Source organism: Hemicordylus capensis, chromosome 6 (assembly GCF_027244095.1).
Source record: "Hemicordylus capensis ecotype Gifberg chromosome 6, rHemCap1.1.pri, whole genome shotgun sequence".
Lineage (NCBI taxonomy): Eukaryota > Metazoa > Chordata > Lepidosauria > Squamata > Cordylidae > Hemicordylus > Hemicordylus capensis.
Window position 1 is genome coordinate 104,403,670 of NC_069662.1, and position 16,211 is coordinate 104,419,880.

The 16,211-nt window shown below is 40.1% G+C and overlaps 1 protein-coding gene across 2 annotated transcripts in view; it reads left to right on the forward strand.

Moving 5' to 3' along the window:
* The window catches only part of OSBPL10 (oxysterol binding protein like 10), a 121,261-nt gene that overhangs the window by 43,237 nt on the left and 61,813 nt on the right, over positions 1-16,211 (forward strand). For both annotated transcript variants that reach the window (XM_053260203.1, XM_053260204.1), the window contains exons 3-4: positions 1,508-1,587; positions 13,687-13,875. In XM_053260203.1, coding sequence (XP_053116178.1) covers positions 1,508-1,587; positions 13,687-13,875 — 269 coding nt within the window. The remainder of the gene's footprint in view (positions 1-1,507; positions 1,588-13,686; positions 13,876-16,211) is intronic.

Here is a 16,211-nt window from a genome sequence, read left to right on the forward strand (position 1 = left end):
AGGTAGCCTTAGTTCAGCTACTCCCTCTCTCAGCCACAGATGCAATAGGAGAAAATAATGTTTGCTTGCTTTACAGGGTGGTTGTAAGAAATGCATTGAGAAAATATGCATGGAGTACTTTTTGCACTCGGAAAGGGCTGTACAAATGCTCATTCCCATCACTTGCAATTGCATTCTCTCTCTGCCTATGTGGAATTCTAGTGCTTCGACAATTGAGTAGCATAGTGGGAATTCTAGGAAGAAAGTTTCAGCTTAGCTTTCTGCCTAGAGTGCTGTTTTTCTGTGTTCAGGGAGTTGGAGGTATGTGTGTTTTAGGCGTGGGCAATTCTTTACATGTAGGAACATAGGAAGCTGCCGTATACTGATTCAGACCATTGGTCTATCTAGCTCAGTATTGTCTACACAGATTGGCTGCAGCTTCTCCAAGCTTGCAGACAGGAATCTCTCTCAGCCCTGTCTTGGAGAAGCCAGAGAGAGAACTTGAAACCTTATGCTCTCCCCAAAGCGGCTCAATCCCCTGAGGGGAATATCTTACAGTGCTCACATGTTGTCTCCCATCCAAATGCAACCAGGGTGGACTCTGCTTAGCTAGGGGGACAAGTCATGCTTGCTACCACAAGACCAGCTCTCCTCACACTATCCTAGAATATGAGAGAGGGAGAAAGAACAGCAGTGCAGAAATGTCTTCAGTCAGTCGGAGCTGGTTTGGACTACGTGTCTCACTGGCCCTTTCCCTTCTCCCCCTGCCCATTTGCACTTAGGGATGTGAGTGTGCATCCCTTTTCTTCCTCCAGCTGTGCCATTCCATGATATATAAGCAGACGAGGGCGGGAAATGTTTGTCTGAGTTGCCCCTGATGCAATTATGAAAAGTGTAAAGGCACACTGGGAGGGAGAAATGGGACATGCGTGCACACATCTCAAATCATGTGGTAGGTGGGACTGGTCAGACCTATAGAACAAACCAGTTATACTCTTTAAAGAAAAGTTCTAATCCTGTCACTCTATACTTTTTCACCAGTCACCTTAAGTGGTGCAGCGGGGAAATGCTTGACTAACAAGCAGAAGGTTGCCAGTTTGAATCCCTGCTGGTACTATATCGAGCAGCAGCAATATAGGAAGATGCTGAAAGGCATCATCTCATACTGCGCGGGAGGAGGCAATGGTAAACCCCTCCTGTATTCTACCAAAGAAACCACAGGGCTCTGTGGGCGCCAGGAGTCGAAATCGACTTGATGGCACACTTTACCTTTGCCTTTATACTTTTTCAAGTAATATTTCCAATCAAGATGGTAAACTGGAAATTTGTGTTAAAGCATCTAAACATCTTCCAGACTTAATACAATGTTTGAATCCTGAAGGAAAATGAAAAAAAAATACTTAATCAGTTTTTACTTCAAGATTCAAAAGTGGCATTAAATTAGGAAAGTCTTTAATTCTTTAGAAATTATAATTATTTCTTCAAATTTAATTTAAATTATGGATTACTATATCTCTATCTTTTCTAGCTGGTGATACAAAGGAGAGACAGTATTGGGTGACTCAGCTCCGCTCCTGTGCCAAGCATCATATGGAAACTAATTCAAAGGTAAATAATTATCGAATAGGTAACAGTATTCTTATGTTTCATTGGGTGTACATGTAAAGGTTGTAACTAGAAATTTTATCCCAGTAAAATTTCTCAACTGTTGTTCTCCCATTCCAATAAACAGCAGAACAGGGTTCTCTATTCAGTTTATTGGCCAAAAATTTTCATTGGTAATTGTGAACTGTCTAGGCAGAGAAGGAGATAGTTTTGAAGGGAATGTATTGGTGTATGTCTTTATTGGAACAACTTCTTGAAAAGTTTAGGGAAATGGAAGTAATTAGCATTTTTCTTTGAAATAGAGTTTGACTGCTAAATGAAAGAGTGAGGAATTTCTGTTGCTTCTGGATTTACCATTGAAAGCCATTTGATTGTTATGAAATCTGATCCGCCCACCCCTGCAGCTTGGTAGGTTCAACTCCCTGCTGTGCCCTTATTAAATGTATTTAATTTGACACAGAATGGTAAACCTCTTAAATACTAAAGTGATTAACTATAGAAAGGACAAGGCACACTTGATGTACTAAATATTTTAATGTTTCATTAATATTGTTGGTTGTTTTAGGTTGGTTTTAAGTATGTAAATTGCCCAGAGATGTGCATATTGAACACTATAAAAATATGCAAAATAAATAGTCATGTTTGAGCAGAGGATGGAAAAGTCTCATAACACAGGTTATAAGATATGGAGTCTTTTCATTCTGTCTCTGCCCTTCATCACCTATTTCAGTGTAGGTTGCGCTCTTGACAACTGAAGTAAAACTTTGTGTGCTTGGGGTAGTATTGGACCAATCTGAGAGATGCTTGTAAACACAATCCTGTCTTCACATTGAGTATAGATGCAATTGCATAAGCACTCAGTTTAAATAATCGCATTTAATTTGTATAAAATAACTCACTCTGGGGTTTGTTTTAAAAGGATTTGCTTAAACAAGTGATTATTTTGTAAAGGAACTGTGCACTTTATTAAGAATACAAAAATGGAACAAGTGCCCAATGATGATGTTTGAGTGATGGGGCCTGGAGGCCTCTGTGCCACTTGTGACACAAAGAGAACATTCCCTGCAGGCCCCTGCTTTGCACTTTTTTGAAAGTAGAAGGAGGACTTCAGTGGGGAGAAGATTCTTATTCCGGTCCGGAGGGGTGCAAGGGAGGCTACAGATGCTACTGCATAATCTTTCTGCAGCCTCCAGAAATGCTGAGGATTATAGGGGAAAATAGTTCATTTCCAACTATATTTGGTGTTTTTAGGTGGGAAAGTTTTTCATGTGTGTTTTAAAAATAAAAATTCCCATTTCTTTATTACGTTTTTATACCACCCCATCCAACGGCTCTGGGTGGTGCACAACAGGAAAAAAACTAATCATCATTTAAAACAATCGGCCAACCCCAGCACAGCATCCCTCCAGTGGCTGTTGCTGGTATTTGCCTTATGTTTCTTTTTAGATTGTGAGCTTTGGGGATAGGGGGCCATCTTATTTATGTATTATTTATTTTACTATGCAAACCGCTTTGGTTGAAGAGTAGTATATAAATATCCGTAGTAGTAGTTTTGCAGCAGCAGCAGCTTAAAACAATAAAAACAAATTTAGAAACAGTTAAAAACCATTTAAAACAGAAACATTTAAAAGCAACTTTAAAACCCTGGAAGGCCAAACCATTTATTTCTGTATGAAGAGAAAAAGGGGCTCGCATTCTCACTCATGGGGCAATAAATGGAAACAAAATACATGCAAAAACGGCCCCCTAATTATCCACCCTGGTGTCTGAATATTTTCTGCAGCAGGAGATTAAGTACAGTATAAAACTGTAACATGATCTAATCCAGAAAATGAATATTGATGTTCAGAATGTCAAGCTCTGATTAAAATAAACAAATACACATTTCTGGTGCCCCACTGATGCTTGAAAACAGTTTTCAGACTCCGTAGAAGTCAGCTGTTAAAGAAAGGCTCGCCTTTTGTGGCTTTTCCCCTGAAGTGCTGCAATCCATGGGACATGAGCAAGCAAAAAGGGCTGTTAAACGAAGAATATTGGACATGGAATGGCAGCAGGCCCCCAAACGACTTAAATTATGGAGACATGCCTTTGGCACCAAGCCAGCTGATTACTGTCAAGCCCTAATAGTTTCCAGATATCGCAGGGCATTTGCGTTGGCCCGCTTTGATGTGTTGCCCTCAGCAGTACTAGAAGGCAGATATGGTGGGACTCCCTACTCTGAATGCTACTGCCCCTGTACTACACAGGCCATATAGAGCATGTGGGTCATGTTTTATTATATTGTAACTTTTACAGGGATTGCGTGAATCATTAATTTTACCCTTGATTAAGGATCTACCAGGCAGAGGAGATGAAGCATACGTTTTGTTTCTTTTATCCAATCATCAAGCCCATGTTTGTTTGTTTGTTTGTTGATTGTTAAATTTATATACCGCCTTCCATTAAAACAATCCCAAGGCATTTTACAGCAAAATTTAAAAACAAGATTGTAAAAAAGACACAATTAAAATATTAAGCTAAAAATATATGTCCAGAGGATGTCCTGCCATGTGTGTAGGGCCCGATACCAACTGAGACTGCCCCATGGTTGCCATGGAGGCCATGAAATCCTGAGCCGCACCACTAGGTACGTTACCCATAACGTGGCTAAATTTTGTTTAATAGCAGTGAATATACGACAACAGCTAATGACCACTGTAGTGGAATAATTTATCATGTCACTGTATATTTGTAAAGCTATGCTGCTGTTACACTGTATGTGTATGACCTTGTGTTTTTTTCTTCATGCTTCTGTACTGGTCAAAGACTGCAATAAAGTTTATCTATCACATTTCTGGGAAACTGGGAGGTAGTGCCAGCTTCTGTACAGTGGTGAAACAAGGAGTTCTTGGACATAGCAGGGATGTTGTAGTCCCAACAGCAGCCAAGACTGGGGACTCCTGGCATAGTGAATGAACAGAACTTGGAAAATTCTGTAAATTTTAATTGTTTTATGTAATTGGCTTTGGAATAAATGGTTTGTACTATTGTTTGGTCTACTAGGTGGTATTAGACTTGTGCATTCTAGGTAAGACATTAAACAACACAATTGCAAGCCCTGGCTCCTTTACATATTACATATTTCCTAACCTAGTATAGGTACTAAGACATTCTGAGAGCTCCTTGGATCAGAATTTGCATCCTTGCTGGAAACCTTTCTGGGAAGCAGTTATTTCATAAGGTGCTTTCTGTCAGCTTTGGCTGATATGCCAGCTGCGTCCGTTTCTTGAGATAAATGACCTCAGAACAGTGGTACGTTTGCTGGTCACCTCCAGACTTGACTACTGCAATGTGCTCTATGTGGGGCTGCCTCTGTATGTAGTCCAGAAACTGCAGTTGGTATAGAGTGCGGCAGCCAGATTGGTCTCTACATTATCTTGGAGAGGCCATATTACTCCTATACTAATAGAGCTACACTGGCTCCCAATAAGTTTCTGGGCAAAATACAAGGTGCTGGTTATAACATATAAAGTCCTAAACAGCTTAGGCCCCGGGTATGTAAGAGAACATCTTCTGTACCATGAGCCACACTGGCTATTGAGATCATCTGGAGAGGTTCATCTGCAGTTGCCACCAGCGCAACTGGTGACTCTGCAGGGACGGGCCTTCTCTGTTGCTGCCCTGACTCTGGAATGCACTTCCTGCTGAAATAGGAGCCCTATCTCTAACAACTTTCAAAAAGTTTCTAAAGACTTATTTTTTCACCCAAGCTTTTTAACTGGACTGCTTTTAAATTGTTCTAAGGTTTTCATTTTTAATCTGTTTTATGTTGTTGTAAACTGCCCAGAGATGGAAGTTTGGGGTGGTCTACAAATTTTGAAATAACCACCACCAGGAAAAGTCAACAATAGCACAACATGGTAGTGATTAAAGAAGGAGACATTGAAGAAAGAAACGGAAGGTCTCATTTTTGCAGCCCAGGAACAATCACGATGAACAAATGTTATAAAAGCAAAAACAGAAAGACAGTAAGTATTGGGTATGCAAGGAAGCGGATGAGATGGTTGAGCACCTTGTATGTGGTTATAAGAAAATCATGCAGACTGATTATAAGGGAAGACACAACAAAGTTGCTGCAATGATCCCCTGGAACTTCTGCAAGAATTACAAATTGCCAGCAAGCAAGAATTGGTGGAATCATCTGATTGAGGAGGTCACAGAAAATGAAGAGGCAAAAATCTTTTGGGATTTTCAAATACAAACTGATAGGCATTCAGTGCACAATACGCCTGATCTGACAGTCATAGAGAAGAATTGGGTACTGATAATTGATATTGCAATCACAGGGGATAGACGAGTCGATGAAAAACAATTGGAGAAAATAACTAAATACAGAGACCTTCAGACTGAAATTGAGCAGCTCTGGAAAAAGAAAACAATAGTGGTGCCAATAGTTGTTGTTGTCCTTGGTGCAGTACCAAAAGAACTTGAACACCATCTTGACACCTTGGGCATCCTCAATAAAATTACAACACATCAACTACAGAAGGCCACATTACTCAGTACAGCACGAATACTATGATGATATCTTTAATGTTTCTTTAGCTATCGTAGATGTTTGGAAAGGGCCCAATAATTAAAGTACCAAATCCATTCAATAACATCTGGTAGACTATTTGAAAATATAATAATAATAATAATCAGCTGTTGTAAAAAGATCACACAGACCAATTACAAACAAAGGCATGACAAGGTAGCAGGGATGGTACACTGGAACATCTGCAAAAAATACAAGCTACCTGTAGCCAAAAATTGGTGGGACCATAAAATCGAAAAAGTTGTAGAAAATGAAGATGTAAAAATATTATGGGACTTCCGACTACAAACAGACAAACATCTGCCACACAATACACCAGATATAACTATAGTCAAGAAGAAAGAAAAACAAGTTAAAATAATCGACATAGCAATACCAGGGGATAGCAGAATAGAAGAAAAAGAAATAATAACAAAAAACAAAGATCTACAAATTGAAATAGAAAGGCTGTGGCAGAAAAAGATCAAAATAATCCCAGTGGTAATTGGTGCCCTAGGTGTTATTCCTTAACAACTTGAAGAGCACCTCAACACCATAGGGGACTCAGAAATCACCATCAGCCAATTACAAAAAGCAGCTTTACCGGGAATAGCCTATATTCTGTGACAATATTTATAATAACAGCAACAACATTGATAATAAAATTCAGCCATCCCAGGTCCTTGGGAAGGACTCGATGTCTGGATAAAACAAACCAGTCAATAACAGCTGTCTGACTGTGTGTGTAAATAAATAAATAAATAAATAAAGAATAATAAAGAAATAATAAATAATAAGGAAAGCAGTACATCACCTAAATGGAAGATTAGATTAGAAAATAAAATCTCCAGGCTTAGATCAGATGCTAGTAAATTGAAAGATATGAAAGACAAGAAGCTGAAGAATGAAAACACCAAACAGTATCTGATTCAAAAATACCACCTAGATTCAAGGAAAATTAGGGAAGTCCTGGAAATAATAAAGCAGCAAATAACAGCAGTGTCAAAGAAGATTAGCAGATATGAAGCCAGAATTACACAACACAGGCAGAATCTCCAATTCCAGTTGAATCAGAGACGTTTCTACCAAAGTATAGAAGGAGAAACTGCAAGAAATGTAGAAACACCAAATAAAGAAGAAACAGTGCAATTCTGGGGGAAATTATGGGACAATGCAATAGATTATAATAAAAAAGCAGGCTGGATGAAAGAGGTCAAAAAATGTAACCAACAAATGCAAGATCTAATAATAACACCAGAATTAATAAGTGAAAGAGCAAAGAAAATTAAAAATTGGACTGCACCAGGTGATGATGAACTGCATGGCTTTTGGCTTAAACACCTAACAAGCCTTCATAAACAGCTATCAAAACAGTTCAATCACATTTTGCAAGGCGGTGATGTTGAACAATGGCTAACAACTGGGAAAACCCATCTCATAATGAAAGACCCAGCAAAAGGTGCAGTTCCAAGTAATTATAGACCAATAACCTGCCTGCCAACCATGTTCAAATTATTAACTGGAATAATAGCAGATGAAGTGATGCAACACTTATTAACTAACAAACAGCTTCCAGTTGAACAGAAAGGAAATTGCCCGAACACCAGAGGCACAAAAGACCAGCTGCTGATTGACAAAATGATTTTAGAAAACTGCAAGAGAAGAAAAACAAATCTAAGCGTTGCATGGATTGACTACAAGAAAGCCTTCAATTCATTGCCTCACACATGGATACTAAAATGTTTAGAAACAACTGGTGTCAGCAAAAACATTCAGATATTTAAAAAAAAAAGCAATGAGCATGTGGAGTACACAGTTATCAATGGCGAGACACTTGGACAGGTTAGCATTAGAAGAGGTATTTTCCAAGGGGACTCACTATCCCCTCTGTTTGTAATCGCCATGACCCCACTTTCACAAATACTAAACAAAACAGGCCTCGGATACCAAACATCTAAAACATCAAGTAAAATCAACCATCTGCTGTACATGGACGATCTGAAGTTGTATGGAAATCCGCAGTCAGAAATTGAATCACTGCTAAACACTGTCCTTATGTTCAGTAGCGATATAGCAATGGAGTTTGGACTAGACAAGTGTGCTGCATTAATAATGAACAGAGGAAAAATAAGAAAAACAGAAGGAATAGAACTGCCCAATGGAAGCAAGATCAAGAACCTGGAAGAGAAAGAACATTACAAATACTTGGGCATTCTCCAGGCTGATAACATCGCACACACTGAAGTTAAAAGAAAAATTGGAAGTGAATACATCAGGAGAGTTAGAAAAATCCTTAAGTCCAAACTCAATGGCGGGAACACCATACAAGCCATAAACACCTGGGCTATACCTGTTATCAGATACACTGCAGGAATAATAGACAGGACCCAGGCAGAGCTAGAGATGCTGGATCGTAAGACCAGGAAAATCATGACTATCAATCATGCTCTGTACCCCCGCAGTGATGTCAATAGGCTATACCTCCCTCGCAGCTCAGGTGGAAGAGGAATGCTGCAAGTCCATCAAACAGTAGAGGAGGAGAAAAGAGGCCTTGAAGAATATATCAAGGACAGTGAAGAAGATGCACTTCAAATGGTCAATAATGCGAAACTATTCAACACCAATGAAACAAAGCAGGCCTACAAGAAATAACAAGTCAAGAACCGAGCAGAAAAATGGAGAGATAAGCCCCTGTATGGTCAATATTTGCACAATATAAGTGGAAAATCAGACATCACCAAGACCTGGCAATGGCTTAAGAATGGCAACTTGAAGAAAGAAACAGAGGGTTTAATACTGGCTGCGCAAGAACAGGTACTAAGAACAAATGCAATAAGAGCAAAAGTCAAAAAATCCACAACAAACAGCAAGTGCCGCCTTTGTAAAGAAGCAGATGAAACAGTGGACCACCTAATCAGCTGTTGTAAAAAGATCGCACAGACGGACTACAAACAAAGGCATGACAAGGTAGCAGGGATGATACACTGGAACATCTGCAAAAAATACAAGCAACCTGTAGCCAAACATTGGTGGGACAATAAAATTGAAAAGTTGAAGAAAATGAAGATGTAAAAATATTATGGGACTTCTGACTACAAACAGACAAACATCTGCCACACAATACACCAGATATAATTGTAGTCGAGAAGAAAGAAAAACAAGTTAAAATCATCGACATAGCAATACCAGGGGATAGCAGAATAGAAGAAAAAGAAATAGAAAAAATCACCAAATACAAAGATCTACAAATTGAAATTGAAAGGCTGTGGCAGAAAAAGACCAAAATAATCCCAGTGGTAATTGGCGCCCTAGGCGCAATTCCAAAACAACTCAAAGAGCACCTCAACACCATAGGGGCCACAGAAATCACCATCAGCCAATTACAAAAAGCAACTTTACTGGGAACAGCCTATATTCTGTGACAATATCTATAATAACATCAACAACATTGATAATAAAATTCAGCCATCCCAGGTCCTTGGGAAGGACTTGATGTCTGGATAAAACAAACCAGTCAATAACACCTGTCTTACTGTGTACGCAAGAAATAATAATAATATCTGAATGTAAATCTCAATCAAAGATATTTGTTGTTCAGGTTCTACAGAATGTTGTGGAACATTCATGCTAGAAAAACTATAGTTACTGAATATATGAAGTTAGACTCCTTGCTGTGTGGCATGTACTCTGTTGCCAGTGGAGATGTCTGTCAGAACAATGTTTAGAGTGCTGATTTTGTAACATGCAAGGGATAGTACTTTCACCAGTTGTAGCAAGGAGTCTTGGTAAGCTAACTACATACATTATAGACTTCATTAGACATCTCTCCAAATTATGGGTTTGTGAACTGTGCTTTAGTTTTAAACCCAAACCACGTTGTGAGATTCCAGAAGTACAGGCAAACCATGTAAAGCATTTGAAGCCCTACTGCCTATGTTCTGGCTTGCTTTGTAACAGTCTCTGGATGTTATGTCAAACCTCTGTACCTTGCTTCACTGACAGCAAAGATGCTCTGAGTACTGCTGCATTATCATTGCTTAGGGGATGGGCTAGCCAGGGATTTGACAGTTTGATTTCTTTTTCATTTTTTCTTGCCATGTAGTATATTAGTGACTCTTCACTTGCACTAGAAATGCTATCTCTATTTTTTTTAGGCTTTGTAACCCATCCTGTCCTAGAGTCTCAGAGTGGCTACATTTCCATAGTTTTATAAGTGGATGATCTGAAATTCCCAGCAGTAAGCTATCTCTTCAGTACTTCTTATCTCCCTTAAATGCACCCTCTTACATTTATAGTACTTTCCTCATCCTCCACTGCTCCTGTTTCCTTGTTACCCCTCAAGGTAGCAGGTAGCTGCCTCCCTGCTCCAGCCTTTATCCTCCTCCCAAGCTTTATGCCCGTCATACACTTTGGGGCCCGTCTGTGAAACCTTTCTCTAGTGCAGGTCATCATAACAGTAGAGCCATCAGAACCCATCAAGCTTCCATTCACTCTGACTCTCTAGCCTCCCTCATGCAGGAGCCACCCCACACCTTCCAGATATACTACCAAGTCTACCCTTGTGGCAAAGCAGATCAATATGTTACTGACCGCCCCACCCTCTGCTTTCAACCTCCCCCTTCCAGGAACTGTAACTGATCTCTCTTCAGTCATTAGAACGTGGGGAGGAGGCTTTATTAATGTTCTGTCTTGAACGAAGCAGTCCCCCAAACATCTTGGGTCCTCAAGCAGCATTTCTGTAGCAGTTCTATGACAGCTGTGGGAGGGAAGGATTACCTTGTGTGAAACATCTGTGAGATTGATGGTAGCTGGCTATTGATGGTCACTGGCTATTTGGACTGCTCTGCCTTCTTCTCTCCCCTCCTCCCTTCAAGGCAAGCAGGTTGTTTGGGAGTTCTATGGCAGTTGTTGGAAAGGTGGACCAACTTACCTGGAATGACTGAGAGCTTGATAGTAGCAGCTCTCAGCAGGTTGTTCTGCTGCCTTTTCCCTCTTCTCAAGGCAAGCAATTTTTTTAGTAGCCTCCTGGCATCTGGGAAGGGAGGGACCACCACATCTGCAACCAGTGAAGTTTATTTCTCTTAGCAAACACACTCTGCATTATTTCATCGTGTTTCCACAAATTGTGGCTATTTGGTAAGCCCAGAAAGAGTACATTTGGGAGAAACAGAACTGCTTGAATAATTTTCAGTAAGAAGTATTTTCTTTCCAAGGATATAAAGGATTTTTTATTTGGCTCTTCCCTGCTGTCTAGCTGTGGTCTGTCGAGTATAATTGTAAGGACAAACATCAAGAGAACAAAACGTTGCTATTTTGTACAAACATGGACAGAATCTGATTATTGCTGGCAGGCAAAGAACTGACACAATACAAAGGAACATTAGGAATTGGCCTCCGAAGGTGAAGATCTGCCATAAATTATTTTTAATCCCTCAATTAGGTACAAGCTGCTATTTAGTGTTTGCTTTAAAAACTGGTACAAATTCCTCTCCCTCCCCACACACAAACAGAGCAACGAAGAATATTTGTTGCTATCTCCAATAATATTTAGAGTAAAGGTAAAATGTGCTGTTGAGTCAGTGGTTGACTCCTGGCAACCACAGAGCCGTGGTTGCCTTTGGTAGGGCACTGGAGGGGTTTACCATTGTCATCTCCCACGCAGTATGAGATGATGCCTTTCAGCATCTTCCTATATTGCTGCCGCCAGATATAGGTGTTTCCCATAGGCAGGGAAACATACCAGCAAAGATCCGAACCGACAACCTCTCCTTGTAAACAGTAATAAATATTCTTAAATAAATAAAACAATATTTGACTAGGTTGAACTTCACTGTTTTTGCTGAATATTGAATGACTAACTGTAGTAATCCAGTTAACAAATTCTAAATGACTTCGATGCTGCTAGCAGGACACCTCAAGCTCTATATTCCTATCATCTAGACATGTGTATTTAAAATGAATAGAGCAAAATATTGACTGTATTAACTTCAAGCTTTTATTCCTTGGGTCATCTTGCATTCTGCTGAAACTGATGCATTCTATATGTTTCCTTTTTCATTTGGTACAAGTCATGAGTGTAGCTTGCTTTTTTCTTCTCTTCTCTCTTCAGCTAAACTTTTTTTTTGTTCTAATTTGATTTTCTTCTTCTTCGCTTTCCCATCTCCCTTTGTTTGTTAATTCTTTGCTTTTTCCAGCTCTGTGTTTTCTTGAACATTAGTTGCTATTTGTTACTTAGTCACCTTTACTTTCTTTGCTCTCTTTTGTAATATGATATTCCCCCCTTTCTCTTCTGTTTCTTTGGATGATATTTATGGCAAAAAGCCACTATCCAAGATAACTAGCTGCGCCCTCAGTTCTATTACCTTTTTCCTTAAATTGTTCGCTCCAGTTCTCTGATATCTCTTATCTTCACTGTTGATTAAGGATATAGTTTTCCTTGGCTTCAGGTTAATTTCCTTCAAGCTTCTGCAATAGTTTGTTAAAAAACAAAAACAACCCTTGCTTCCCATTCTTTCTCATTGGTGAACTACCATTCAGTTTTTCCTCTATCTCTTTATTACATTTTTTAAAAAAATATGTGGGGTTGTTGGCTATGTGTTGGATTTTTGTTTTAACATTTTCCTCTCATCCTTACCAATCTGGTTTCCATGACAGTTTGACAGAAACATCTTTCCTTCTAACCTTATCTATCTAAATGGGACACCAGTATTCTGTTCTCCTTTTGAGCTATGCTCTTATTACAAAATTGTTGATCATTCTCTCTATGTGAATTTAGTTTTTACAGCTCTGTTCTGTTTTAATTTTTTTAACCTTTCTTGCCATATTTATGTTTCCTTTTAATGGCTTGCTCTCCCCCAGCCTTCACCCTTCTGCTTTTCCTCAGTTTGTTAGGATTCCTCAAGGTTCTTTGTTATACCATTTGCTTTTTGTGCTTGATCTTTTAAATTTTATTATTTGGTCTTCTGGTATTATCATGTCTCTGCTCATAATATTTAGTTGTATTTATAAACAAATACAACTTTTATATACTGCATCTTCTATCTCAAAGGACACCTTAAGTGCAGATAAAAACAATTATGTTCCATCTATGATCTGTCCTCTTCTTTTGCTAATATTTTATCTTTTTGCTATTTCTTCATGCCTACTCATTCTTTGAAGCTAAATCTTTCAAAGACAGATTCCCACCTGCCTCAGGACTCTTCTCTTTCCAATTCTTCTGTTTTCTATTACTCCTCCTCAAGGTAGAGATGTGTTTGAGCCTTCTCTCTTCAGATTTCATCATTAGCCAGGTATTGCCATTTTCAGTTGTCAAAATATCATTAAAATGTGTGCTTTCTGTTGATTCTGCCCATATTCTTGCTTCATGTGTGGCATGGACATTTGTATGTCCTGTGTTAAGGATTCTTGAGTGTGAGAAGAAGAAGGGGAAACGGAATTATATTGAACTTCTGTTAATACAAATTGCAGTGCTCTCCCTGTTGTCACTACTACAAAATCTTGCGGTTCTTTGAAAGCCAGTTTCTCATGTTGTTGTAATATTGTTCTAGAACACTTCAACCTCACGAATGAAAAACTTGTCTGTGCCTCATGGAGGATCCAACTCCACATCTCCCAGCTCTCAAAAAAGCCTGAATCAGAGTGGACCACCAGTTGTCACCATTACACATCACAAATCGCCTGCAGCAGCTCGAAAAGCCAAGAGCCAGCATCCTAACCAGCTCCATGAAGTCAAAGAGGTAGGAGACGTATGGGCTTGCCCTACTGGTGGTAAATCATATATAATCTCTGGGAATTTTGCTGTTTAAAATATTTGGCTTGAGTAGGCTCATGTAAGTTAAGATAATTATTAACATCCCTTAAATGTTGCACAAATATAAGGCAAGTTGTGTGGCTTTTGTGTACTAATGGAGTAGATGGATAATTGAATTGCTGAATGTATATACTGTTAATTTAGGAAATTAACTGAAGTGATTATATTTAAGAGAGAAATATTCTCTCTCTCTCTGTTTGTGGAAAAAATTTAGATCAGATCCTGCTTGGGATCCTGAGATAAGCTATTTTAAAATGAGAGTATGAGGCAGGACTCAAGGTTGGGCACCAGCCTTGAAGGCCTACACCCATCAGGGAGCCCACCCAATCGGCCCCTGAAGCCCCAGTGCCTGCCTTTTGTGTGGCGGTGGAGTGCATCAGGCTCTCAGTTGAGCTCATACTGCTACTCCCTGTCATCTTCCCATAGAACCCTGTGATGAAGCAGGGTTATCTGGAAGGAAGCTAATTTGCTGATTAAAAGGGTTGAAGGGGAAGCCACCTTAATGGCAGGACTTAATGGCCTGAGCTCCTCCTCTCCCTATCTTCCCTGTCAGCAAATAGGCTGAAGACACAGCAGCAGCTCCTTATTCTCCCACCTTCCAAGCATAGGAGAGGGAGGAGCTGGTGCCAAAGAGCTCCCCCAGCTTCATTCCTTGTTGGTAGAGGGTAGTTGGTGGTGGTGGAGGTTTCCTTACACCATCCTTACCATGAACTATTGTATGCATTCCCCCGCATTTGTTGATGAGGAATCTGTGAATGGAGCGGCGTGTTCTTTGGTGGCAGATCCAGCTGCAGTGACATTAAATATTTGCTGAAGAGAGGTGGAGGAGGAGCCAGCACTGCATTTCCCACCTTTCAACCAAAAAAAAAAAATGCTGCCTCAGTGTTCCCTCTAACAGGGATTCCCAGATGTTGTTGACTACAACTCCCAGAATCCCCCAGCAAAAGCCATTGTAGCTGGGGATTCTGGGAGCTGTAGTCATCATCATCTGGGAATCCCTATTAGAGGAAACACTGCCCACAATACTTGTATGTCGAGGGCTCCCATGGACCTGGAGCCAGCCCTGGTTTGAGAGAGGGAGAGAGTGTTTTGGATTACCTTTATCAAGTATTCAGCAGGGAGTCCTCGAGACAAATGTGACCTGTCGTTGAGCTGGAGCCTTGTCTGTCCTTGCTGGTGAAAATGCTAGCCTTGTATTTAAAAAGTCATCTTTTCCAGGCCGACAGGCTTGTGATGAAACAGAGCATGACTTAAAGCATTGCATGTTGTTCTTGTGCAACTAGCTGCTTGGGCACTTGTATATTGCCTCTTCCTGTTCTAGCAATGTAACAGTTCACTTAAGCCATCTTCTGCTACATGGGGCTTTAAAGGAATTTATACCACTTCTTTATTTTGATACCGTAAACAAACTATGTTCAGTTTTTGCCAGCTGCCTTTTGCTACAAATAGAAGCTGCAAATCCTATTAAGGCTTGAGAGTCTGTTTCCCAGGAATTATTGCTATGGGTGCATTTGTAGAGTTGTGCCTCCCGGTAAAAATGCTGGCCAGGACTTAAATTGCAGAGTCAGGTAGTGAGCATAGAGAGGGTGTTGTCTCCTATATGCAATGAAGGGAAGATGAAAATGCTGTGCTAAGGAGGGGCTGCCAAGAGAGTATTTTTGAACTTGCTTTGCATTTACAATTCATGATGTTCTGGGTGGTGAGACCTTGTGGGGGGAAAGCCCTTCCATAAATGCACCTGCTGTAATTGACCTCTATGCTATTAGTGGCCTGATACTGCCCCAGGGGAAGCTGCCTCCTTCTGCTATTTTGATCTATGCTAGAGGTTCTAATAGCTTTGATAAAGACAGAGTAGGTAGGTAAAATGACAGCTTTTCGAAGACTAGCTTTTGTTGACGAGTGCCAGGGTTCCAGCTTTAACCTGAAAGAGCTGCATGAAAGCTTTGTTTTCACTTGGCAATGTTGGTTTACAGAGACAGTAGCATTCTGTTTCTCATTTTCTGAGATGGCCATGACTATGTTCTTTTCCATTCAACACTGATGGATACAAATAGTCACCACAGCACTATGGGAATATGTGGAGGAAGGAAAGAGGAATGCTAGAACTAAATGTGGTAGCTGCTAGGACTGTGCATGTCAGTAAAATTGGGATACTGACGTAGGAGGTTCCTTCCCCCCCCACCACGAGGCATCGGATCGTAGGGCTAGTGCACTGGTGGTGGTGGCCCTTTAACTCAGGCGCGGAACTAGCCGAGTAGGGGT